General features: G+C 39.6%; 1 protein-coding gene across 1 annotated transcript; it reads left to right on the top strand.

Moving 5' to 3' along the window:
• The first annotated feature begins 141 nt into the window (after positions 1-141).
• LOC127654373 (general transcription and DNA repair factor IIH helicase subunit XPB) lies at positions 142-24,818 on the top strand. The gene is made up of 15 exons (XM_052141514.1): positions 142-284; positions 572-771; positions 1,439-1,675; positions 1,805-1,854; positions 4,793-4,928; positions 5,125-5,292; positions 6,566-6,770; positions 7,050-7,364; positions 8,139-8,323; positions 9,031-9,233; positions 11,057-11,153; positions 17,561-17,678; positions 20,159-20,277; positions 22,692-22,841; positions 23,556-24,818. The coding sequence occupies exons 1-15, from the start codon at positions 257-259 to the stop codon at positions 23,691-23,693; spliced, it is 2,349 nt and encodes a 782-aa protein (XP_051997474.1). The 5' UTR covers positions 142-256; the 3' UTR covers positions 23,694-24,818.
• Positions 24,819-25,589: the final 771 nt, after the last annotated feature.

Consider the following 25,589-nt stretch of genomic DNA (forward strand, 5'->3'; position numbering starts at 1 on the left):
TGAGGGTGAGTAAATGAGAGAATTTTCATTTTATGTTTTTAAAGACGTGTGTGCACTTACATCTCCCGCCTGCAGGAGGCGGTAAGGGTTTGAGGTTTGGGTTACATTGCTTGATTGCTCTCTGCGTAGAGGAAGAATGTGCTGCCATGGCCGCACAGCAGTTGCGTTATCGTTAAAGTCATGCAGATGAATTCATGAAAAATGTATTAAATCATCACATAATTTACAAAAAGCGGACTGAATACTACAGGACAGCATGGGAAAGAAAGATAAAAGTGATCGAGGTAAGAGAGACGCCATACTTTAAAAAGAAATACACAAATTTAATGTACAAAGTTACATGAACCGATGTAAGACCTGCTGCTTCTATTGATATCTAGTATATGAATGTATCTAGTCTTTATAACGCAGACAATATTACCTATCTGGCATCTACAGTGTATGAGAGCCACTGCTTAACCAGTAATATTATTATATATCAAATATTCAATAGTGGTTGAATAGCTAGGGCATTTTTGTCCTCCTGAGCGCTGCTGCTTAATTTCTGACACTATTTAATTTCTGGCTTTAGAGAGAAAGTCCAAGAAGCGTCATTACGATGAGGAAGAAGAGGACGAAGAGGTGACGGGCAGTGAGTCTCAGGAGGCCGTCCCTGCAGCTGCTGGGAAACAGGTGGATGAATCCAGCACTAAACTGGACGAGTATGGAGCCAAAGACTACAGAATACAGATGATCCTGAAGAACGACCACTCTGCACGACCGCTATGGGTGGTAAGGCTGAACATATTTGTTCAGGTTCTGTCACAGCCTGTAAAGCTTTGCCACTTTGCCACTTTATACACACATTGGCATCCGTAGCTCAGTTAAATCTCATTTGTAACTTGATGTAGTAAACCCTTGTGAAAAAAACAACAGTGGCATTATATAAACAAACTGGCATTTAAAGTTTTAAAGTCCTGAAAATGAATAAATATTTGGTAGTTATGATCAGGACTGATATAGGTTAAAAAAAAATTAACTCGCTGAAATTGGAAAATAAAATTACTATATAATATAATGGCAGATTTGACAGACATTTTTGTCCTCTAAGGACCTCTGAGTAACTTATAAAAGGGTTAATTTATAACTTGAATAAGTTGTAATCAATTACTCGTAAATTCTGGTTCAGATTGTAGTATATTCTAGCCTTGAACCGGCCACTAATACCGGGATTTTAATTCAGATTTGATGCCATTAAACTGGCAAAAACTGGTAATTAGTTTTTCCTCTAAAGCAATCATTGTAGCAGCCTTGTACCTTGTAAGGGACAGACTGGTGCACCCTCAGACTCCTTTAAGTTGTGTAGTGCCCACTAATCTGATCGCAGTTGCTGAATTCATCATGCACTTGCCATTTAAATTTTTTGGAAATTATATTTGTAATTTTGATTGTCTTGTAGGCTCCTGATGGTCATATCTTCCTGGAGGCTTTCTCTCCTGTGTATAAATACGCTCAGGACTTCCTGGTGGCCATTGCAGAGCCGGTGTGCAGACCCATACATGTACACGAGTACAAGCTGACGGCATATTCTCTGTACGCCGCTGTGAGCGTCGGTCTGCAGACCTCTGACATCATAGAGTACCTGCAGAAACTCAGCAAGACCTCTGTGCCAGATGGAATTGTGCAGTTTATTAAGGTCTGTGTATGAGCTGCCAGATAATCAAATGCATCTGAATTTTACAGGGAGTTTAAAAGCAATCCCTGTGTATCAAAGCCAGTTTCTCTCACTTCATCAATTTCTGTTTTTCTCTCTTTTCTCCTGCAGTTGTGCACAGTGAGCTATGGTAAAGTCAAACTGGTCCTGAAACACAACAGGTGTGTTTATATTTCAGAAATTTAGAAGTCAGTTTTTACATCTTAATGTTACTTGTGGCTGTGGGTTTTTTTATTTTCTCCACTTTTCTCCCCAATTTGAAATGCCCAATTACCAATGCGCACTAAGTCCTCATGGTGGCGTAGTGACTCGCCTCGATCCGGGTGGTGAAGGACAAATCTTAGTTGCCTCTGCATCCGCGCAGCTCAATCTGCACATCTTATCATGTGGCTTGTTGATCTTGTTACCGCTGAGACATTGCACGTTTGTAGGTCCACGTTATTCTCTGCGGCATCCATGTACAACTCACCACGTGCCCCACCGATAGTGACCAAAAGGAGGTTACCCCATGTGACTCTACCCTCCCTAGCAACCTGGCCAATTTGGTTGCTTAGGAGACCTGTCTGGAGTCACTCAGTACATCCTGGATTCAAACTCGCGACTCCAGGGGTGGTGGTCCGCGTCAATACTCACTGAGCTAATCCAGTCCACACTGGTGGCTGTGCTTTATGTAGTCTGCATTTTTAAGATTCAGTACATTTATTTTGTATTATAGTAATGTTTCAAAGGTTAACAGTTTAATTTGCATTTTAAGTTCAATCATATGCCTTTTGGTAAAATAAGTAGATTTTTTGGCTATTCCATGCATACAATTCACACAGTGTGTATTGGCTGTACAGTATTCTTTCTGCATTCTACAGAAATGGTGTTAGATGTTTGGTATTGTTCTATTCCAAACACAGCCGCATGTGACTTGGAATTAGAAGGTGACCGATAATGGATTTTGCCTAAACGTTGCAACTAAGGTGGTGGAAATTGCTGACAGCAGATTTTTATTATATATACATAATCTATAGCAGGTGGGCTACAACAGCAGAAGACCACGCCGGGTTCCACTTCTGTCAGCCAAAAACAGAAAGCGGAGGCTGCATTGGGCACAGGCTCACCAATCATATATCCTGATCTGATGAATCTCGATTTCTGCGAGTTACACAGTTGGTAGGCCCACTGCAGCCTCAGTTTTCCATTCTTGGCTGACAGAAGTGGAACCCGGCATGGTCTTCTGCTGTTGTAGCCCATCCGCCTCACGGATCGACATGTGCATTCTGAGATGCTATTCTGCTCACTAAAATTGAACAGAGGGGTTATCTGAGTTACCGTAGCTTTTCTGTCAGCTCGAACCAGTCTGACCATTCTCCGTTGAGCTCTCTCACACCAGCCCTTCTGGCACTGTCAGTCATGGTCGAAATCACGAAGATAATACATTTTCCCCATTCTGATGGTTGATGTAAACATTAACTGAAGCTCCTGACCCATATCTGCATGATTTTATGAATTGCGTTGCTGCCACATGATTGGCTGATTGGCCCGTAGCCACTCATTTGTTATCTTGGCTGTGTGCTTAGGGTCGTTGTACTGTTAGAAGATGAACCTTTGCCCCTGTCTGAGGTCCAGTACGCTCTGGAGCAGGTTTTCATCAAGGATGTCTCTGTACATTGCTGCATTCATCTTTCCCTCGATCCTGACTAGTCTCCCAGTTTTTGCCACTGAAAAACATCCCCACAGCTCGATGCTGCCACCACCATGCTTCACTTTAGGGATGCCAGGTGATGAGCGGTGCCTGGTTTCCTCCAGACAAGACGCTTGCCATTCAGGCCAAAGAGTTCAATCTTTGTTTCATCAGACCAGAGAATTTTGTTTCTCATGGTCTGAGAGTCCTTCAGGTGCCTTTTGGCAAACTCCAGGCGGGCTGTCATGTGCCTTTTACGGAGGAGTGGCTTCCGTCTGGCACTCTACCATACAGGCCTGATTGGTGGAGTGCTGCAGAGATGGTTGTTCTTCTGGAAGGTTCTCCTCTCTCCATAGAGAAACACTGGAGCTCTGTCAGAGTGACCATCGGGTTCTTGGTCACCTCCCAGACTAAGGCCCTTCTCCCCCGATCGCTCAGTTTGGCCGGGTGGCCAGCTCTAGGAAGAGTCCTGGTGGTTCCAAACTTCCATTTACAGATGATGGAGGCCACTGTGCTCATTGGGACCTTCAATGCTGCAGAAATGTTTCTGTACCCTTCCCCAGATCTGTGCCTCGATACAATCCTGTCTTGGAGGTCTACATTCCTTGGACTTCATGGCTTGGTTTGTGCTCTGACATGCACTGTTAACTGTGGGACCTTATATAGACAGGTGTGTGCCTTTCCAAATCATGTCCAATTAACTGAAATTACCACAAGTGGACTCCAATCAAGTTGTAGAAACATCTCAAGGATGATCAGTGGAAACAGGATGCACCTGAGCTCAATTTTGAGTGTCATGACAAAGGCTGTGAATACTTATGTACATTTGATTTTTTCCCCGATTTTTATTTATAATAAATTTGCAAAGATTTCAAACAAACTTCTTTCACGTTGTCATTATGGGGTATTGTTTGTAGAATAAGGCAGTAACATAACAAAATGTGGAAAAAGTGAAGCGCTGTGAATACTTTCCTGATGCACTGTATATATTGTAAGATAAGGTTTAATGAGGTGTAAGTTTATTATTATTCAAAAGAATATGAAGTTGGAGACACAATGTATGTGCTGCTGGAGCACGTTTCCATATACTCAAAATAGTTCGTGCCCTCGCTTCAATTTAGAACAAGCATTGAAGTGAGGATGAAAATATGGGTGAATATTGTCAAAGATGTAAAAAGAGTTAAACTGCGTGAGGTGTCAGTGATTTTATTTTGCCTCTAAAATAAACCAGAGGAACAATAAATAGATTAGGCATACATTTTTGCCAAAAACTGATTCCAAAAAGAAACCAATTTATCGATAAAATGGATATATCAGTCTACCTCTACTTTTAATGGCCCTAATACTGGTCCAGTTTCTCTGACTGTGAAGTAACATTTTGGGTATAAGCAATTTTGCTTTTGTTTTGTGTGTGTGTATGTTGAAAACAGGTACTTTGTTGAGAGTACTTTCCCTGATGTCATTCAGAGGCTATTACAGGACTCAGTGATTCGAGACTGTCGTCTTCGGTCAGCTGTGGGGCAGGAGACTGAGCTCATCACTGAGGTCATCTCCAGCAAATCAGCTGTGAGTATGCGTCACCACATACGCATATGCTCTCAATGTTCCTCTTTCTCTTTTGCATTCTCCCCCACACACTAATATAACATTACACTAACATTTACCACATCTAAATTAAACATAATGAACATTAAGAGACTTAATCCTCCAGTGGAGAAATACTTATTTCGCTTACTAACGCCTTTTGTATGATCCTGTCCAGATCTCAAAGTTTCAGCAGGATAACGGAGGTCCATCCACCTCTCAGCCTGCAGATGGGCAGCACTCAGGAACTCAAGTGCCTGAGGACATCTTCAGTTACTATGAACAGATGGATAAAGAGGAGGAAGAAGAGGAAGAGACACAGACAGTGTCATTTGAGATCCGTCAGGTGTGTGTATGGACACGAGTAGGGATGCTGCGGTGTGATTTATTTTTTTTGACAGTGAGATTACAGCCTGAGTAAAAATCATGGTTAACCGGTTTTGCGATTATTTGCCATTTTTATAGAACAGCACTGATGCAAAAAAATGCGTAACATATAACAAATAAAACGTCTTTGTGAACGTATTTCTGGGGGATGTGTGGATGCTAAGGGCAGCCCTAGAATAAGAATACTGATAAATACACAAAAAATAAATATGATGTATATAATAAGAGACGCTCCAATCTAGGGCACGGCACCGCTTATACGCATCCCGAGCTCAGTGATGTGCTCCGGAGTGCTTCAAAAGAGCTTAAATGCATGAATATTGTGGGTGCGCAACATGTAGCCTAGTTCAAGGCATCCAACAGTTTTTTTTTCTTCTGCAACAGTTTATTAAAGAAATCCATTGTCTGTCTGTTATCAAATTCGGTTGGAAATGCAGTAAAGTGCTGATGCATGGTGAGTTAGAGGTGATATGATAGATGTTGGTGAGAAACAGAAACATTAAGTCATTTTTGCTAGAAACACCTCTCTCTGTTCTGTAGGGGGCGGTGTGCATGAAGAAAATAAATCACCAAAAACACAAGAAGAAGAATGTGAAAGTTTTCTGTTTCTCATCCACACCTATTATATCGCCTCTGAAGACATTGATTTAACCACTGGAGTCTTATGGATTACTTTTATGCTTGCTTGTGTGATTTGTTTGAGCTTCAAAATGTTGGCACCCATTCACTTGCATTGTATGGACCAAAAGAGATATTCTTCTAAAAATCTTCATTTGAGTTCAGCAGATGAAAGAAAGTCATATGCATCTTACTTGGCATGGGGGTGAGTAAATGATGAGAGAATTAGAATTTTTAGGTGAACTATCCCTCGATATTTCTGACTCCACTTAAAGGGCACATTAATGTTCACTTGCTGTGATTAATCTTCACCACTGGGTGGTGCAATCACATGTTAATGAAGATCAAGAATAATAGTTTTGTTCCAAAGACATTTGTCATTAATATACTTCTATATCTTATTGTTTTCTGTGGAACGCTAAAGGAAATGTTAGGCAGAATGACAGTGCCTCAGTCACCATTCACTTTTATTGCATTTTTTTATTTTATTTTTTCATTAAGTGAAAGTGAATGGTGACTGAGGTCATTCTGCCTAACATCTCATTCTGTGAAAAAACATTCTAATTATTGAACATTGAATATTTTTTTTTGCTGTCTGTGTGTGCCTTCAATAGGAAATGATTGAGGAGCTTCAGAAACGCTGCATTCAGTTAGAGTACCCACTCCTTGCGGAGTATGACTTCCGTAATGACACGGTGAACCCCGACATCAACATGGACCTGAAGCCCACCGCTGTACTAAGACCCTATCAGGAGAAGAGTTTGAGAAAAATGTTTGGGAACGGCAGAGCTCGATCTGGAGTCATTGTGCTGCCTTGTGGTACACAATGCATTATTCACTCTCTAATCGTGTGCTCATGCTACAGCTGATGTCTAGTCCTGGATTTGATAGCATTTTTAGCAATCTTTCATGGAATATTCATTTATATGTAATCACAAATCAATCGTCCCAATCCAATCAATTCGTACTAAGAAAAAAAATATACCGTCCTACTTTTATTCTCATTGAAAATTCAGTTTCACTTACAAATTACAAGTACAATAGGTTGTAAATAGGTTTGTTCAAGTGTTTTATTTATCCTCTTGTTTTATCGTACAGGAGCTGGTAAGTCACTGGTGGGCGTAACTGCTGCATGTACAGTTCGTAAGCGCTGCCTGGTGCTGGGAAACTCCTCCGTATCAGTGGAACAGTGGAAGGCTCAGTTTAAGATGTGGTCCACCATTGATGACTCCCAGATCTGTCGCTTCACTTCCGATGCGAAGGACAAGCCCATCGGCTGCTCGGTGGCCATCAGCACATACTCCATGCTGGGTCACACTACCAAACGCTCATGGGAGGCTGAAAGGGTCATGGAATGGATGAAAAGTCAGGAGTGGGGGCTCATTATACTGGACGAGGTGCACACTATTCCAGGTAGGTTGTGTGTGTGTAACCTCTCACTTCTAGCCTTTCCATCAAACGTGTGCACAATCTGGAGCCATTCCAACACAGAAAATGCAGTTCCTTTAAAACCTGCTGGTCTCAAACCAGAAACCGAACCAAAAGTTGTGTTCTGATTCATTCAATTCTGTCAAAAATGATTTGCCGCTGGAAACTTAAAGGGATAGTTCACCCCAAAATAAAAAGACTCTCTTCATTTACTCACCCTCATGCCTTCCAAGATGTGTTTGACTTTTACAAGAAATATCTTGGCTCTGTTGGTCCATTTAATGCAAGTCAACAGGGTCCAAAACTCAAAAAGCACAAAGGCAGTGTAAAGGGATTAATGCAAAGGAGGAGGCGAGAACCGGGTTTAGAATATAAATAATATTTTAATAAGAAACTTAAACAAAAAGACAAACACACAATGGTGTCGGACAGCTTTCCGGAATCTCTCTCGATGACCCGGCAATTTTTGGCGAATTGCATTCTTTGTGCATATCGCCACCTACTGGGCAGGGACAATTTTTATGCTGCCTTTATGTGCTTGTTGAGCTTCAAATTTTGGTCACCATTCGTTTGTGTTCTGCTGAAGAAAGTCGTACACATCTGGGATGGCATGGGGGGTGAAGTCAGTAAATGATGAGAGAATTTTCATTTTTAGGTGAACTATCCCTTTAAGAAAAAAAAACTACATTTGTGAAAAGCCACATAAATGGATTGTAAAGAAAACATGCTGCTGCTTCAGTGTCTCTGTTTGTCTTGCAGCAAAAATGTTTCGTCGTGTTCTGACAATAGTCCAGGCTCACTGTAAACTGGGTCTGACTGCCACACTAGTGAGAGAGGACGATAAGATTGTCGATCTTAACTTCCTGATTGGGCCGAAGCTGTTTGAGGCAAACTGGATGGAACTGCAGAACAATGGTTACATTGCTAAAGTCCAGTGTGCTGAGGTAAGAAGACCAAAAGATACAACATCTGTGTAATAGGAAAACAAAATCAAAAGACTTTCTCCCTAAAGTACAAAAAGACAACAAACAATCATTTCATATGTGCGAATGATGGAGAAATGGTTCTAATCATTAGAGTAGGTCAACAGAGTGCATAGACTTGTGAAACAGATTTGAAGCCTGCTGTACAAAAATTAATACCGTTACTCAATGTTCTGTCTAGTTTATATTGTGCAGATCCTTTGTCCACTTGTGCAGAAAAATGCCATGTCATGGTCTTTAATTCACAACAGCTAATTTCTTTATTAGGCACATTTATCACAATCTTAAAGATTAAAAATAGAGTTGGATTTAACCGATACCAATAACTAAGGTGGTGAAATTAATCGGACAATTGTTTTTAAAATTGAGTCTTTTATTACCATGATGGGCACAGACACAACCAGAAATCCCAATAATAACCAGACATGCCAAGTCATGCCGTCAGAGAAACACATTTATTAATGGCTGTGAGAGTTCATTAGACAAACGTTTGGCTACAGCTTTGAGAAGCTAATCCATGGGTGAAGTAATCCAAGGGATGTCGTATGGAAAATGCGTTATGCGGTCAGTCAGTGTTGTCCTCATGCCACAATTAGCCTAAATAACTACTTCCTTCTGTGTGTGCTTTAAGAGTTACCTTTAAAATGTTCCCTGAATGTTCACTGTAGGTGTGGTGTCCCATGTCTCCTGAGTTTTATCGTGAATACGTGGCCATAAAGACAAAAAAGAGGATTCTGCTCTACACCATGAACCCCAACAAGTTCCGTGCATGTCAGTTCCTGATCCGCTTCCACGAGAGAAGAAACGACAAGATCATGGTCTTCGCCGACAACGTCTTCGCTCTGAAAGAATACGCCATTCGCCTGAACAAGTAATCCCTCTTTTCGTTTGTACACAAACACATGTGCAATAGTGCCTTACCATAACAACATTGTGCTCTGTCATTTAAATGACAGTTTTAAAGTTTTAAATTGAATCGATCACTTCCTCCCACCACAAGTATTTTTCTCATTCACTTTCTCCAAATTAATTTAAAATAATTTTTAAGAGGCTAAGCCATTAATCAAACCAGCCAGAGATTTTTTATTTTTAAATAAAAAAATTTAAATCAAAAGTTGTATTTTGTTTTCCCCTCCACTTTTTCTCCCCAATTTGGAATGCCCAATTCCCAATGCGCTCCAAGTCCTCGCGGTGGTGTTGTGAGTCGCCTCAATCCGGGTGACGGAGAACAAATCTCAGTTGCCTCTGCGTCTGAGACCATCAATCCATGCATATTATCGCTTGTGGCTTGTTGAGCTTGTTACCGCGGAGACATAGTGCGTGTGACGCTGACTACGACACCTGGAGTCGCGAGTTCGAATCCAGAGCGTGTTGAGTGACTCCAGCCAGGTCTCCTATGCAACCAAATTGGCCCGGTTGCTAGGGAGGGTAGAGTCACATGGGGTAACCTCCTTGTGGTCGCTATAATGTGGTTCTTGCTCTCAGTGGGGCGTGTGGTGAGTTGTGCGTGGATGCCGAGGAGAATACCGTGAAGCCTCCACACGCGCTATGTCTCCGCGGTAATGCGCTTAATAACAAGCCAAAAGTGATAAGATGTGCGGATTGTCTGTCTCACTGAGATTCGTCCTCCGCCACCCGGATTGAGGCGACTCACAACACCACCATGAGGACTTGGAGCGCATTGGGAATTGGGTATTCCAAATAGAGGATATTTCTAAAAATGTATATAAAGTTTAAATAATATATATAAATTGAAATCACTATGACTGGGGGCTTCATATAGCATTGTTTGAAAGGTTTTAAACATTATTACCAAAATCGATTTGACTTTGATTTTCTCTTCTTATGAGAGTTTTGTAGAAAACAGTAAAAAATTGCCCTTTGGTTTCCTGGTCTGGTCAGGAGCTCGGAGCACTGCAGAATGGACAAAGTCACGGGCTTTATTAAGCTGATATGGAGCACTAAGGAGCTCAATACACCACATGAAATCTAGTATCCCTGATGCAGATTGTAATCAGATTTACTTTGCTGTTTTGTTAATCACCATCAAACTTGCCAAATGAAAGGGCTTTTCCAAGAAAACTTTCCAAGCAATTGTGAAAGGCGACACACTAAATCCCAGAGGACACACTTTCTGCAGAATTTATATTAGGACGTTGCTGGGCTCTGAGGGTTTGTGAGGTCAAATTTGCCAACTGAAAACACTGTCTTCCTGTGTGTTTGTTTACTTATTATATTTTATATTGTTTATTTATATACATTTGGATATTATGACTGTTAGCTAATAGATTGTGATACATTTATATAATTAATTTGATTATTTATAATGAATATTTTATTAGTAGTTAACACGTTACATTTTTAAAGACAAAAAACATAATATGTGTTGGATGTGACAATTTGACATCATGAAATGATGCAAAAGTTTGTAGTGACCCCAAAATGTTAAAACACCTGCAATGCTTTTTAAACAGTTTTGAAGGAGTTCCCCATTTGTACAGCCACTTATTGGCTTCTTTTTTCCAAAAAAAAAAATAGTTGTTTTGCATTAAGCTTTATCCTTCAGGCCAAAAGGATTTTAAGATCATGTGAAACGAATTCTGTGACCTGTGCCCAGACTTGACAGATATCTAGAGATATATACTCTTCATAATGGATGCACACAATGAATTTTCTTTTACTCTCTTTATTTAGACCGTATATTTATGGACCCACATCACAAGGAGAACGTATGCAGATCCTTCAAAACTTCAAACACAATCCCAAAATCAACACCATCTTCATCTCCAAGGTAAATCTTCACAGATAAAGAATTGAGGAAACACTTTTAAAATGTGAGGGATCCTTAATTCAGGTTTTATGCTATTGATTTCATAGATTTCTTTAAAAAAAAAAAGCCCCATACACTATCGTTCAGCTTGTAAAACTTTAGAAGCTTACAGCATTTTGGTCAAAAACCTTTCTCCAATTTCCAATTGCAAGGGAAATATCACTGTTACCATAAGATTGGGGGGGGTTATAACGCGGCGCCATTTTGTGGTCCGTTCTGCATAACACGGCAGCTCATTTTAGCATTTCACGGCCGTCCCCCTGGCCCGCTCTGTTCTCCCGATGGCCAGTCCACCCCTGAATGGCCCCAAAGTGTGCCGGCCCACCGGGAAAATGCCCGGTATGCCAGATTACCAGTCAAGCCCTGGTTGCCATCATAATTTACCTGAAAGGTTTCACCAATGATGCTGGCCATGTGCTCAACTGAAGGTGGTTAACATCCTCCTCCCAGCGTGAACTGAAATTTTTTTATGCTAAAGCTTTATCAAGCTATTTTTATTGACCTCTTGGATGGTTTGATTAAAAAATTAACCTCCGATGACAGTAAATTACTCACATTCTTCGTGACCACACCAGGGTGTTTGCTAAACCAATCCCTTTCATTTCTGTTCCGCATATCCCTATTCACATTTGCCAGCACGTCTGATGCCTTCCTTATATGGTGTTTTTATGGTCATGGATTATGATCGTTGTGATTGAAAGTGCACATGCCCCATATTTACACATGCAAATAACACATCTGGGGTGTGCGACGGATTTATAAATACAGAGGAACGTTTTCGGGAAGGTCTATGTTATGTGCAAATTACTCCTATATTTACTAAAGTTTCATGAATGAGGCCCATTGAGTCTAAATAGATTTAAAACGGACAGAATTTCATTTGGACACCCAAATGACAATTGCCAAATCAAACTGTTCATGTGTTGTACTTTCTATAGTTTACTATTGTGTTGCGTCTTCATCAAACAGCAATGCCAAGTGGAAATCAATTCAATCAGTGAAACCGTAAGAAACAAATAACACGCATAAGATGTATGTGGATATGCATATGTGATACGGATCATTTACCATAATAGTGCAGAAAATCAACATGATGTAGTAGTAAACTGTATGAATATGACACTCATTTGTCTCATAACAAACTAAGAAATAGATATCCTTTGATATTAGGGCTTCAACTAACGATTATTTTGATAATATAAATATATAAAATAAAAAATATACTTATATTCAAGATATATTCTCTAAAATCAAGTCTAAATATCTTATAAGCTGCTTCTCAGGTGAATGCATCTTTTTTAAAGGATTTTTATATATTTTAAAATATTTTTATTTTTTTATCTCTGTCTTATTAATAAATCTGCATACTGCCAATTGTCTTCACGAATGAAATGCACAGTGACAAATATATTATGATTCAATAAATCACGAGACATCACGTTTTAATCTAGCTGTATTAAGCGCGCGCGCGCTTGAGAGACGAGCGTCCCCGTGACAGAATGTGCCTCAGCCGGGTGCAGTTGCAATCTCAACTCCCTTAGATCGGGACATTTGTGCAACTCATAGAAGAGGCTGCTCTGCCAACAACGCTATTGAAAATTTGTGGACGCTCTGACGTATTTATTATAGGCGGTAACGTTCGTTGAGAATGCTTGGTTTTGTGAACTATATTTAAAGGGGCCACAAAACATCCAGACATGTCGACTTGTGATATGTTTGACAACATATCACAAGTAGTGTATATCTTCATGAAATATTTTAATATATTATTATATAATATTAAATAAACCATAATATCCACTTCATCAACTCACCTGGCACACCAACAATTTCAGACACCTTTGTCCACTCATCGTTTTTTTATTTTATTTATATCCCTTACAGGGGACAGATCAAGTATTACGGGAAAACCCGCCACTGCAATAATCAGTTTCTCCTCCATTTTGTCTTCGGAACTATTGTTTGGTGGGAACCAAAGTTTACACGGTTGTGTTCTCTAGACTTAACTAGAGCGGAGCACTTCTATATTCCAATAGTTTGCAGCCGCACCGCGTCAAAGCTCGTTACCATAATGTTGGCTGCACTTGAACTTACCTCTGACGCCCACACCGCCCAAGACTCGCCGCGCCGCTTCTCGCTGCCGAGAGACGCTGGCTGTCATAGACAATGAATGACTTCCGGTCGATTTGACGCTCTCGCCGCCTGGTCTGAACGCACGGTCAGGCGCAAACTGCAGTGCTGCTCTCTCGCGCCATCATTTACAGTTTAACGTGATCCCGTGTTACGTTAAATGAGATGATTACTATTCGACAACGGAATTTTTTGTCAACAATTTTTTATTGTTGATAATGTCGACTAATCGTTTCAGCTCTATTTGATGGTAAACTTAAACAGATATGAAATAGTCATACAAAATGATTTTTAGAAGTGGAAACATACATTGCGACACTATTACATATCTTGATTCACTAAAAACCCCTATACACTTTTGGTAATTAAACAGTTAGTGCAATTTTGGCTTTTTTTTATTGTTAGATGATTAGTAAAGAGAATGGTTGAGAAATACTTAAAATGTGGGGGCATAACACCAAACTTTGGATGTGGTAAAGGAGGTGAAATGATTTCCGGGGTCGCTAAAGACCCAATGTATGCTTTTTATATTATAATTATTATTTTATAATTTATCTCCTTTTCCGCCCAATTTGGAATGCCCAATTCCTACTTCTTAGTAGGTCCTCGTGGTGGCACTGTTACCTCAATCCGGGTGGCGGAGGACAGGTCTCAGTTGCTTCTGCGAGATCTGAGAGAGTCAATCCGCGTATCTTATCACGTGCCTCGATGTGCATGACACTGCGGAGACTCGCAGCATGTGGAGGCTCATGCTACTCTCTGTGATCCACGCACAACTTACCAGGTGCCCCATTAAGAGCGAGAACCCCTAGTCACATCCACGAGGTGGTTACCTCATTTGACTCTACCCTCCCTAGCAACCAGACCAATTTGGTTGCTTAGGAGACCTGGCTGGAGTCACTCGGCACACCCTGGATTCAAACTCGTGACTCCAGGGGTAGTAGTTAGCGTCAGTACTCGCCGAGCTACCCTGTACCCCAGTGTATGCATTTAAGGGTTAACCTGAAACTCTTTCTGTGAGACTGCGTTTACCTCAGGCAGAGTTCAGTGGAGGTGACACACTGATCTGGTTAAACCCGTTTAATTCTTCTCAGAACTCAAAGTGACGTCCCCTTCCATGTTATAAAATAAACAGGTTCCATTGTTTATAAGATGATGGATAAAGTGTCATGGCCTCAAAAATCTCTCAACAACAGACCACATCCTCTTTATCATAATCTACTACAAACCCTCTCTGCTGATGTTAAAAACATGCATGTCCTTGTGTCCCTAAAAATTAAGCAGACCTAATGATTTGCTGAATGTTGTCCAGAGTAAACCTCTTGTGGCCAAATCAAGCATTAAATTGTCAAAATAATAAATTAGATTAAGGTTGGGTTTTTAAAAAGCACACCTCAATGGCTATGCGCAAACCTAAAACATAAGACACCACTTGCACACCAGAATAGTTATGGGCTGGTGTGTAGCAACTAGCAGAAGCTTCGTCTCGAACAGTTTTATGGACTTGATCTTATGTGCACATTCTGATCTGACCTGCTCAACTTTACATCCTCAAATGTAAATGATTGGAAATGATTTAGTGGGAAACTGATGACAATGTGCTGATATAATTGTCCACAAATGTCAGGCTATTCAAAGAAGATAAGAGGAGCTCGATAAGAAAGAGCTGAAGGTGAAGGGGTGCTAAAAGGGAGATATGCAGTATATAAGCAGTGTGTAGATTTTAGATGCATGTCCTATAAAGCCTACAAATAGCTCATTTTAAACAATAATAACAAAATCATATTTTGGTTAATTTATATCAATGTTTGGTATATTTAGATCTAAATACATGCCTGTTGCGCATTCTGCAACAAAGTGGATGCTCATCTAAATGATGGAATTATTTAAGGAAACCCTGTGTTGACTGGTCAGAGATTCTCTCCGTTCAGTTGTATTAAACGCTGAATATTTCAGAGACATAACTGAGAAAATGAAACAAGATTCAGTTCAAGGAATTTGTTGGCAAATTAAAGACACGAGCCTGGCTGTACACGGTTTTCACAAAACTCTTGTCCTAAAACATAATGCCATAAGCCTCACAAACGTGACAAATCCTGCTTTTTTTTTTTTCTTTTCTGTAAGTCCTCATTATAACAGTATGCTAACTCCTTAAAGCACTTAAACAATGCCATGATAAAAAGTCTTTTTAACTATGGCATTTTAAACAATGTAGAGTAAAAATAATGCTCTACAGATTTGTGGGGCATTTTTAGTTGTAGCTCCAGTGAAATTGAAATATTTACTGCTTTAAAATGACTGATTACTGAATCCTTGTTTCAAAATGTATTTGACTGTGTATTTATAATGATATTTCATCAAAGGATGGTCACAATGTTGGTGTTTCCGACCGCTCAATAAATTCGATTTTTGGTTCAGCTTGACCTGGACTCTGTGTCATGCTACTTAAAGGTCTCTTCATAAAGAACTATGAAACTGTTTGCGGTTTCCTTCATATGTTATCTAAGCAATTCCATGGCATCTCCTTCAAAACACAGTGTCTCAACTTACAATGCAATTTGTACATGTCCTAAAGCTCTCAAACTATTTGGGAATTGGTTTTAACATGTTTGTCCTTTTATTCCAGATACGCATTAGAGCTTTTCAGACTGAGCAAATGAAAATTCTCTCATCATTTACTCACCCTCATGCCATCCCAGATGTGTATGACTTTCTTTCTTCAGCAGAACACAAATTAAGATTTTTAGAAAAATATTGCAGCTCTGTAGGTCTTTAAAATTCAAGTGAATGGTGATCAAACCTCCAGAATCCATACGACTCCGCTTCAGAAGCAATATAATAGGTGTATGTGAGAAACGGATACAAATTTAAGTCACTTTTACATCTGAAAATCGCACATGGTGCCTGATTTGTATTTTTTTTTGGAGCTACAAAGGTCTGGTCACCATTAATTTGCATTGTGAGGACCTACAGAGCTGAAATATTTTTCTAAAAATCTTAATTTGTGCTGTGCTGATGAAAGAGCAGGGTTTACCCAAGGGTAAAGATGATCTGGGTTAACATTTCCAAATGTTAAAATCCCTATCGATGTTTCAGGCATTTTTAGATGTTTTCAACCGTTTTGATCTGATAATTGTTGTACAAGATGTTGGTGCATCAAAATTATTGTCCTCCACTAGAGGTCGACTGTCAGGGGATTTTGTCGACACTCATAACTAAGGTGATGAATTCTTGGGTGAAAAATGTCTTGGTCTTTCATTACTATGATGGGCACAGACACCGAGGCTACAGGTTCAAACTAAAAAGTCTATGGTAACTCAGATAACCGCTCTATACAATTGTGATGAGAAGAACAGCATCTCGAAATGCTATTCTGAGATGTGGGTTGGCGATGTTTTGGCTGCACGAGGGTCAATGTTTGGTCAAAAATGGCAAAAAAGAAACAACTTTATCTAGAATCTCATCAGTCAATCATTGTTTTGAGGAATGAAGGCTATACAATGCTTTAAATTGCCAAAAAACTGAAGATTTCATACAAAGGTGTAACTACAGTCTTCAAAGACAAAGGACAACTGTCTCTAACAAGGATAGAAAGAGATGTGGAAGGCCAGATGTGCAACTAAACAAGAGGATAAATACATCAGAGTCTCTAGTTTGAGAAATAGACGCCTCACATGTCCTCCGCTGACAGCTTCATTGAATTCTACTCGCTCAACACCAGTTTCATGTACAACAGTAAAGAGAAGACTCAGGAGGACATGTGGGAAGAATTGCAAAGATAAAGCCACTTTTGAAACAGAAAAACATAAAGAAAAGGTTTGAGTGGGCAAAGAAACACAGACATTGGACAACAGATACTTGGAAAAGAGTGTTACGGATCTTCACCCCATTGAGCATTTGTGGGATCAGCTAGACTGTAAGATGTGTGAGAAGTGCCCAACAAGACAGCCACATCTATGGCGAGTGATACAGGAAGTATAAAAATATAGATGAATATAGTCAATTATGAAAGATTTGGACACAGTAAATTCCAATGAGATGTCTGTGATTGTTTTTATTTCACCTCTGCCGCTGTTGTAAGAACTGTCGAATCCTTCAGTGCTGGCCACAGTGTGTAACAGAGGAATTTGTTTTTAAAGCAATCCAAAAAGCAAAAATTGGTAAACCGATATATTGGTCTACCTCCATCCTCTTCCTTTCTTATTCTATCTTACTCTCTCGTTCTCTCACACTGTCAGGTAGGAGACACTTCATTTGACCTGCCTGAGGCAAACGTACTGATTCAGATCTCTTCTCATGGTGGTTCTCGCCGTCAGGAAGCTCAGAGACTGGGCAGAGTGCTGCGAGCCAAAAAAGGTAACCAGCCATGGGAAGTCAACACCTTCAACATTATTATAGAAAAGCTTTTTGTAACCTGCATTTGTGTCAATTGCTCTGTGGCATGATCAAATATTCCCTGTACTTAAAGGGATAGTTCAACCAAACATGTACATTTTCTCATCGTTTATTCACCCTCGTGCTATCCCAGATGTGTAAAACTTTCTTTCATCTGCTGAAAAGATTTTTTGAATTTAAATTTTTTTAGAAACATATCTCTGCTCTGCATGTTCACACAATGCAAGTGAATGTAACCAATTATTTTAATCTCCAAAAAGCACATAAAGGCTGCATAAAGGTAATCCATACGACTCCAGTGGTTTAATCCATGTCTTCTGGAGTGATCCAATCGGTTTTGGGTGAGAACAGACCAAAACTCCTTTTTAAGTTTTTATTTTGTTCTGTTTTCATTCAAAGCCAATTGGATCGCTTCATACAGTGCCTTGCGAAAGTATTCGGCCCCCTTGAACTTTTCGACCTTTTGCCACATTTCAGGCTTCAAACATAAAGATATAAAACTGTCATTTTTTGTGAAGAATCAACAACAAGTGGGACACAATCATGAAGTGGAACGAAATTTATTGGATATTTCAAACGTTTTTAACAAATAAAAAACTGAAAAATTGGGCGTGCAAAATTATTCAGCCCCTTTACTTTCAGTGCAGCAATCTCTCTCCAGAGGTTCAGTGAGGATCTCCGAATGATCCAATGTTGACCTAAATGACTAATGATGATAAATAGAATCCACCTGTGTGTAATCAAGTCTCCGTATCAATGCACCTGCTCTGTGATAGTCTCAGAGGTCCGTTTAAAGCACAGAAAGCATCATGGAGAACAAGGAACACACCAGGCAGGTCCGAGATACTGTTGTGGAGAAGTTTAAAGCCGGATTTGGATACAGAAAGATTTCCCAAGCTTTAAACATCCCAAGGAGCACTGTGCAAGCGATAATATTGAAATGGAAGGAGTATCAGACCACTGCAAATCTACCAAGACCCGGCCGTCCCTCTAAACTTTCAGCTCATACAAGGAGAGGACTGATCAGAGATGCAGCCAAGAGGCCCATGATCACTCTGGATGAACTGCAGAGATCTACAGCTGAGGTGGGAGACTCCGTCCATAGGACAACAATCAGTCGTATACTGCACAAATCTGGCCTTTATGGAAGAGTGGCAAGAAGAAAGCCATTTCTTAAAGATATCCATAAAAAGTGTCATTTAAAGTTTGCCACAAGCCACCTGGGAGACACACCAAACATGTGGAAGAAGGTGCTCTGGTCAGACTTTTTGGCAACAATGCAAAACGTTATGTTTGGCGTAAAAGCAACACAGCTCATCACCCTGAACACACCATCCCCACTGTCAAACATGGTGGTGGCAGCATCATGGTTTGGGCCTGCTTTTCTTCAGCAGGGACAGGGAAGATGGTTAAAATTGATGGGAAGATGGATGGAGCCAAATACAGGAACATTCTGGAAGAAAACCTGATGGAGTCTGCAAAAGACCTGAGACTGGGACGGAGATTTGTCTTCCAACAAGACAATGATCCAAAACATAAAGCAAAATCTACAATGGAATGGTTCACAAATAAACATATCCAGGTGTTAGAATGGCCAAGTCAATGTCCAGACCTGAATCCAATCGAGAATCTGTGGAAAGAACTGAAAACTGCTGTTCACAAACGCTCTCCATCCAACCTCACTGAGCTCGAGCTGTTTTGCAAGGAGGAATGGGCAAAAATGTCAGTCTCTCGATGTGCAAAACTGATAGAGACATACCCCAAGCGACTTACAGCTGTAATCGCAGCAAAAGGTGGCGCTACAAAGTATTAACTTAAGGGGGCTGAATAATTTTGCACGCCCAATTGTTCAGTTTTTTATTTGTTAAAAAAGTTTGAAATATCCAATAAATTTCGTTCCACTTCATGATTGTGTCCCACTTGTTGTTGATTCTTCACAAAAAATGACAGTTTTATATCTTTATGTTTGAAGCCTGAAATGTGGCAAAAGGTCAAAGTTCAAGGGGGCCGAATACTTTCGCAAGGCACTGTAAGACATGGATTAAACCACAGGCATGATATGTATTACTTTGAGGCTCCAAAAAGCGCAAAGGTAGCATAAAAATTCTGTAAATCATTAATTTGCATTGTGTGGTACTACGGAGCTGAACATTTGTTCTAAAAATCTTTCATGTTCTGCAGAAGGAAAGTAAGTCATGGACATCTGGGATGCAATAAGAGTCAGTAATTGAAGAGTTTTCATATATGGGTGAGATATTCTTTTAAGAATGATCAGAGCAACTTGCTGAAGGGCACAATAGTGACTGTTCATGAATCACCCCATCCAGGATTTGAAGCTTCAACCTTTCTTGGCCGATAACATGTGACTCCAGCAACCTTTGTTTTAGCGACCCTTGCGTTTAATGCATATAAAGCCGACATATTATTGCTGTTTTGCACAGGTATGGTCGCAGAGGAATACAACGCTTACTTCTATTCACTTGTCTCTCAAGACACACAGGAAATGGCATATTCCACCAAGAGACAGCGCTTCCTGGTGGACCAGGGCTACAGTTTCAAGGTTTGCCGTATTTTAAAATGCAAATACACATATTTGAGTATGCTAATTAGAAATTATATCAAAGTATTTATTAAAGTGCTTGGTGAGCGCTATATTGAAATCCCTTTTAATTCCTCATACATATTTTTCTTCTCCACATATGTCTACAAGTAATTCAGCCTGAACTTCTTTACATACAGGCTTGTAGTGGGATTAAAGGATAACAGACAGTGTTTGCCGGTCATTAGTTACCCCGAAGGGGCTTTTATTGCACAAATGGCAGAAAAGTGAATGAGTTATCTGGTGTTTATGATTAAACTCCATGGCTGTAGTGCAGTGGTGTGTCCTCGGTCCCCTCAGGTGCAAACCACACAGTGGAGCAGCCTTCTAATCACTTAGTCCTATTAATGAGAGAAAAAAGGGAGAACGCAGTGTTAGTCTTCAGCATGGAGTCTCAGCTCACCCTTCTCTTCCAGCATCGTGTTAATATCCCTGGAGAGCGATTTGTGTCAGTTGAGCATGATCAGCCTGCTCCGCCTCTTTCTGGTTGCTCCTTATTGCCAACTCCAAGGGCAACGCTGGTATATGCATGGAATGCTGGCCACAGGCTCAAATAAAAAATACAAATATAATATATTCAATTAAAGTATTTAGGTTGTCAATTTTGGGGTTTTGTAAGATCCAAGTTTGAAAATATCCCATTGAAAGAGCTCCTAAAACTTAAAGGTTTTAAAAAAAATTTAAAAAATTAAAAATTTTTCTCATCATTTACTCACCCTCATGCCATCCCAAATGTGATTTTCTTTCTTTTGCTGCACATAAATGAAGATTTTTAGAAGAATATCTCAGCTCTGTAGGTCCATACAATGCAAGTGAATGGGTGCCAAACCTTTTAAGTTCCAAAAAGCACAAAGGCGGTGTTACGTCCAAGGACGTATTCATTTATTTATTCATTTACTTATAGTAATATAAGTATCTTCTTCTGAACCTTTGATTTACTTTATTTCTGAAAGTGTGGGCGTGGTTGTGTGCCCTGTGTTTGTTTTGCTTGCTGTCTCTCCTTCACTCTCTACTCGCTCTCAGGCCTAATCATCAGCACCTGTCACTCGTTTGTGAGTGTGCCTGAGATGGAGAGTATAAGGTTGCCGTCCAGTGTTTGCAGAGGGAGACGCACTTCTCCGCTGCTCTAGATTGAACACTGGTGTTAAATTGGGCTAGTTTCTGATTTAGACACTGTAGTTGAGAGTTAGCTGTGGCTAACTGAGAGTCACTGACTTGTGTTAATGAGATCCTGAGCTCATTTCAGCTAAATACTAGGCAGAAGTTAAAGTTATTGTGTGATTGCTAACCTGTTTAGTAGTTATTGTTGTGAGGGGAGCTGTAGGGGGTGAGTGCCTTTTTCTTTGAACTCTGTTTGTCCTTGTTTCTGCATAGCAAGGGAGTTGAGGGAAGTTTGGTGTTGTTTATTTCTTTTTGGTTAACCTTTCTTAGGTTAGTTAGGACTCCTCCCAAACTTAGTCAGTGGGTTGTTTTCTTTGTTATGTTAGGCCTTGCTCACCCCTGAGCCATTGCTCCCTGACAATGTATGTTCTGTCCTTATTTTCTTTTTTTTTGTAAATAAAATCCTTTTGTTGATATCCTCTGGTGTTGTCTTCACTCTGGGACAGAGGTTTGAAGTGTGTTCGCGCCTTTCTTTTTTTTTTTATCTCTTCGTTACCTCTCCTTTCGACCCCTAGACGGATAGGAGAACGTAACAAGTGGGGGCTCGTCCGGGATTTGAACCCAGGACCTCATAAAAAGTAAGGTATCTTCTGAAGCAATATAAGTGTGGGTGAGAAACGGATCAATATTTAAGTTAACTATACATTCTCCTCCCTTCTCTGTCAAACTCCACTTTAACTTTCACATTCTTCTTATTCTTGAGTTTTAGGTGATTCACATTCTTAATGCATATCGCCCCCTACTGGGCAGGGAGAAAAATGTCTTGCAAAAATTGAATTAAATATTGATCTGTGTTTCATCCACACCTATTATATCACTTCTGAAGACATGGATATAAAAACTGGAGTTGTGTGGATAACCTTTATGCTGACTTATGGGATTTTTGGAGCTTCAAACTACTGGCCACCATTCACTTGCAATGTATGGACCTACAGAGCTGAGGTATCTTTAAAAAAAAATATTCATTTTAGTTCAGCAGAAGAAAGAAAGTCAGACACATCTGGGATGGGGGTATTTTCATTTTTAGGCGAACTATCCCTTTAAGCTTACTTAATACTTCAACACTTTTGCTGCCTTGCAAGCACTGGTATTTCCTTCTGGAAATACACACACAAAAAACATCTAGAGAACAAAATGAGTTGCCTTATCCACTTCTTCTCATTCTCTTTGTCTGTGTCACACATTTGGTCTCTCTTTTTTCCATCTCTTTCTAGGTGATCACAAAATTGGCTGGGATGGAGGAGGAAGACCTAATGTTCTCCTCTCGAGATGAACAGCAGCAGCTCTTGCAGAAGGTTCTTGCAGCATCAGATATCGATGCAGAAGAAGAAGTTGTGATAGGAGAGATTGGAGGGAAAACACAGGTATGATGCACTTTTCATTTCCGTTTTGTCCTGTCCCTCACTCGTGCTCCCTGTGTTACACTCGGCCAGGATCAGTTTTTGTGCCGATCTTGGTCATTATAGTAGAAATGGCAAAAACTGGTCTCAGGTCTGCATTAAAGAAATAGTCACCCAAAAATGTCAATTCTGCCATCATTTACAGTACTCACACACATGTTATTTTAAACCTATCTGACTGACTTATTTCTGCGGAACACAAAAGATGAGTCTTGCAAGCTCTTAAAAGCACCATAAAAGTAGTTCACACAACTTCAGATGTCATATAATGATTATTTGATGAACAGGCCATAATACATTATTCACTGAAAATCATTCATGCCTCATATTTAATTATGATGAATTATGATCCATTGCGCCATGATGTCATTGATGCCAAATGACATTGGTACTCGCGTGTCTCATAACATTGATTAGCCATTTCAATTTCGGCCTTTTCTGCACACATAGTATGTTTTCTTTCATCATTTATTGATTTTATAACTGTTGGCTCTTTGTCAATATGTACTGAGCCCTAAGAGATTTTTGCTTGTTTTATAACATTAAACCAGATTCATATATAAAAAGGATTGTATAAGCTGTATTTGTGTTGTAGCGTAAGAAGATTTATGCTACCGTGCTTACCTTATCAGTTTAATCGGTCCAGATATAGGCTAAATTATTCATTTGTTTCTCTAGTTTTCTCGTCGTATGGGAACTATGAGCTCCATGTCTGGCGCAGATGATACAGTCTACATGGAATACCAGATGTCCCGTGGAAGCAAGTCTTCAGCCTGCAAGAATATCCACCCTCTTTTTAAACGTTTCCGCAAGTAAAGACATTCACAGCCCGGCTGCAGCATTAAAGGGACATGTTGAGCCAGAGGGGTGTAAGTGGACACATCTTAATCAGGTTGGCCAACATAATGATACAAGATGGTTCATGGCTGCTTGTGTTTGACAGAGCCAATTAAGGGGATAGTACACCCAAATATGAAAATTCTCTCATCATTTACTCACCCTCATGCCTTCCCAGTTGTGTATGACTTTCTTTCTTCAGCAGAACACAAAGGAAAAGATTTTTTGAAGAATATTTCAGCTCTGTAGGTCCATCCAATGCAAGTGAATGGTGATCAGACATTATGTAGCTCCAAAAATCACATAAAGGAAAAAGTAATCTATACGACTCCAGTGGTTAAATCTACGTATTCTGAAGCAATATGATAGGTGTGCATGAGAAACAGAACAACATTTTCAGATGTAAAAGTGAAAGTGGAGATTTAGAGTACAAAATAACTTACATTTTGAACTGTATCTCACCCACACCTATTATATTGCTTCTGAAGACATGGATTTAACCACTGGGGTCTTATGGATTACTTATATGTTTCCTTTATGTGAGTTTTGGAGCTACAAATGTCTGATCACCATTCACTTGCTTTGTGAAGAGTCAGCCGAAGAAAGAAAGTCAAACACGTCTGGGATGGCATGAGGGAGAGTAAATGATGAGAGAATTTTCATTTTTGGGTGAACTGTCCCTTTAAAGACTGTCAGAAAAAGATTCAGAATGATTCAAGAGTCTAATATAATCAATATTACAAACAGGATGTTTGAATTTGTTCAATGAAATAGAATTGTAAAGAACTTTAATTTTGTAAGTTAAAAGCCAAACATAACCCTGCCTTTGAAATGTAACAGGAAGCTTTTATCAACTTAAACTTTGGTAACACTTTAGTAAGGTAAATGTTAATTTTTATATAAAAAGTTCATTTTTTTTTGTGTTAGAGCGCATTGTATTGCTAACGTGTACCACTTACAGGGTTAAAAATATTTGAGTAAATGTAGAAATTAACATTAAGAAAGATTAACAAATGCTGTATAAGTATTGTTCATTGTTATTTGATTTAAATTATTGTGTTAGTACAACCTTATAATAAATTGTTTACCACACTTTTATTTACAAGTGTGGAATAAATGCATTTGCAATGAAGCTTTTGTATTTCATCCGTCTCTCTTTCCCTCTTGCAAAAACAATGATATTTCCCATTGAACTTTGTTGAACTCTCTAGTCTGTATATAATCTTCTTCACACAGTGGTGGTAGAGGTAGCACACTCCAGTCATGGTCCTGTCCCTGTGTAACTTAATTCGATTTGCTGAATCATGTAATCCTCCTACTCTGCCCCACATTTCAGGGGGCGTTTCCTGTCCAGCATGTATGCCTCTGACGTTCAGTTGAATGTCTTCCCAATCCCTGAGTTTGTAATCATATTACAGATGAATGTTAAAAGAACAAAGCTTATATTCTTCATTGTGCAAACCTGTGGTTCAGCTCCAGTGGTTTACCTTTGTAAAACTAATAGCTAGTTTGTTTTAACATCCTCAGTGCATTCATTCATTTACTAATAATGTACAGATATTTGGCAAGTTGATATGACATGTCGCAGCAGAATTTAAAACAAAACATTTTTACAAATCATTTATTATTAATGTACATGCAGTTTTTAATTACCTCATATTAATTGAGAGACTCAACACTGATCAGCCACAACATTAAAACCACCTGCCTAATATTGTGTAGGTTCCCCTCGTACCGCCAAAACAGCGCTAACCTGCATCTCAGAATAACATTCTTAGATGCTATTCTTCTCGCCACAATTGTACAGAGTGGTTATCTGAGTTACCATAGACTTTGTCGGTTTTAACCAATCTGACCTTTCTCTGCTGAACTCTC

The sequence above is a fragment of the Xyrauchen texanus genome, chromosome 13 (genome assembly GCF_025860055.1).
Source record: "Xyrauchen texanus isolate HMW12.3.18 chromosome 13, RBS_HiC_50CHRs, whole genome shotgun sequence".
Taxonomy (NCBI): domain Eukaryota; kingdom Metazoa; phylum Chordata; class Actinopteri; order Cypriniformes; family Catostomidae; genus Xyrauchen; species Xyrauchen texanus.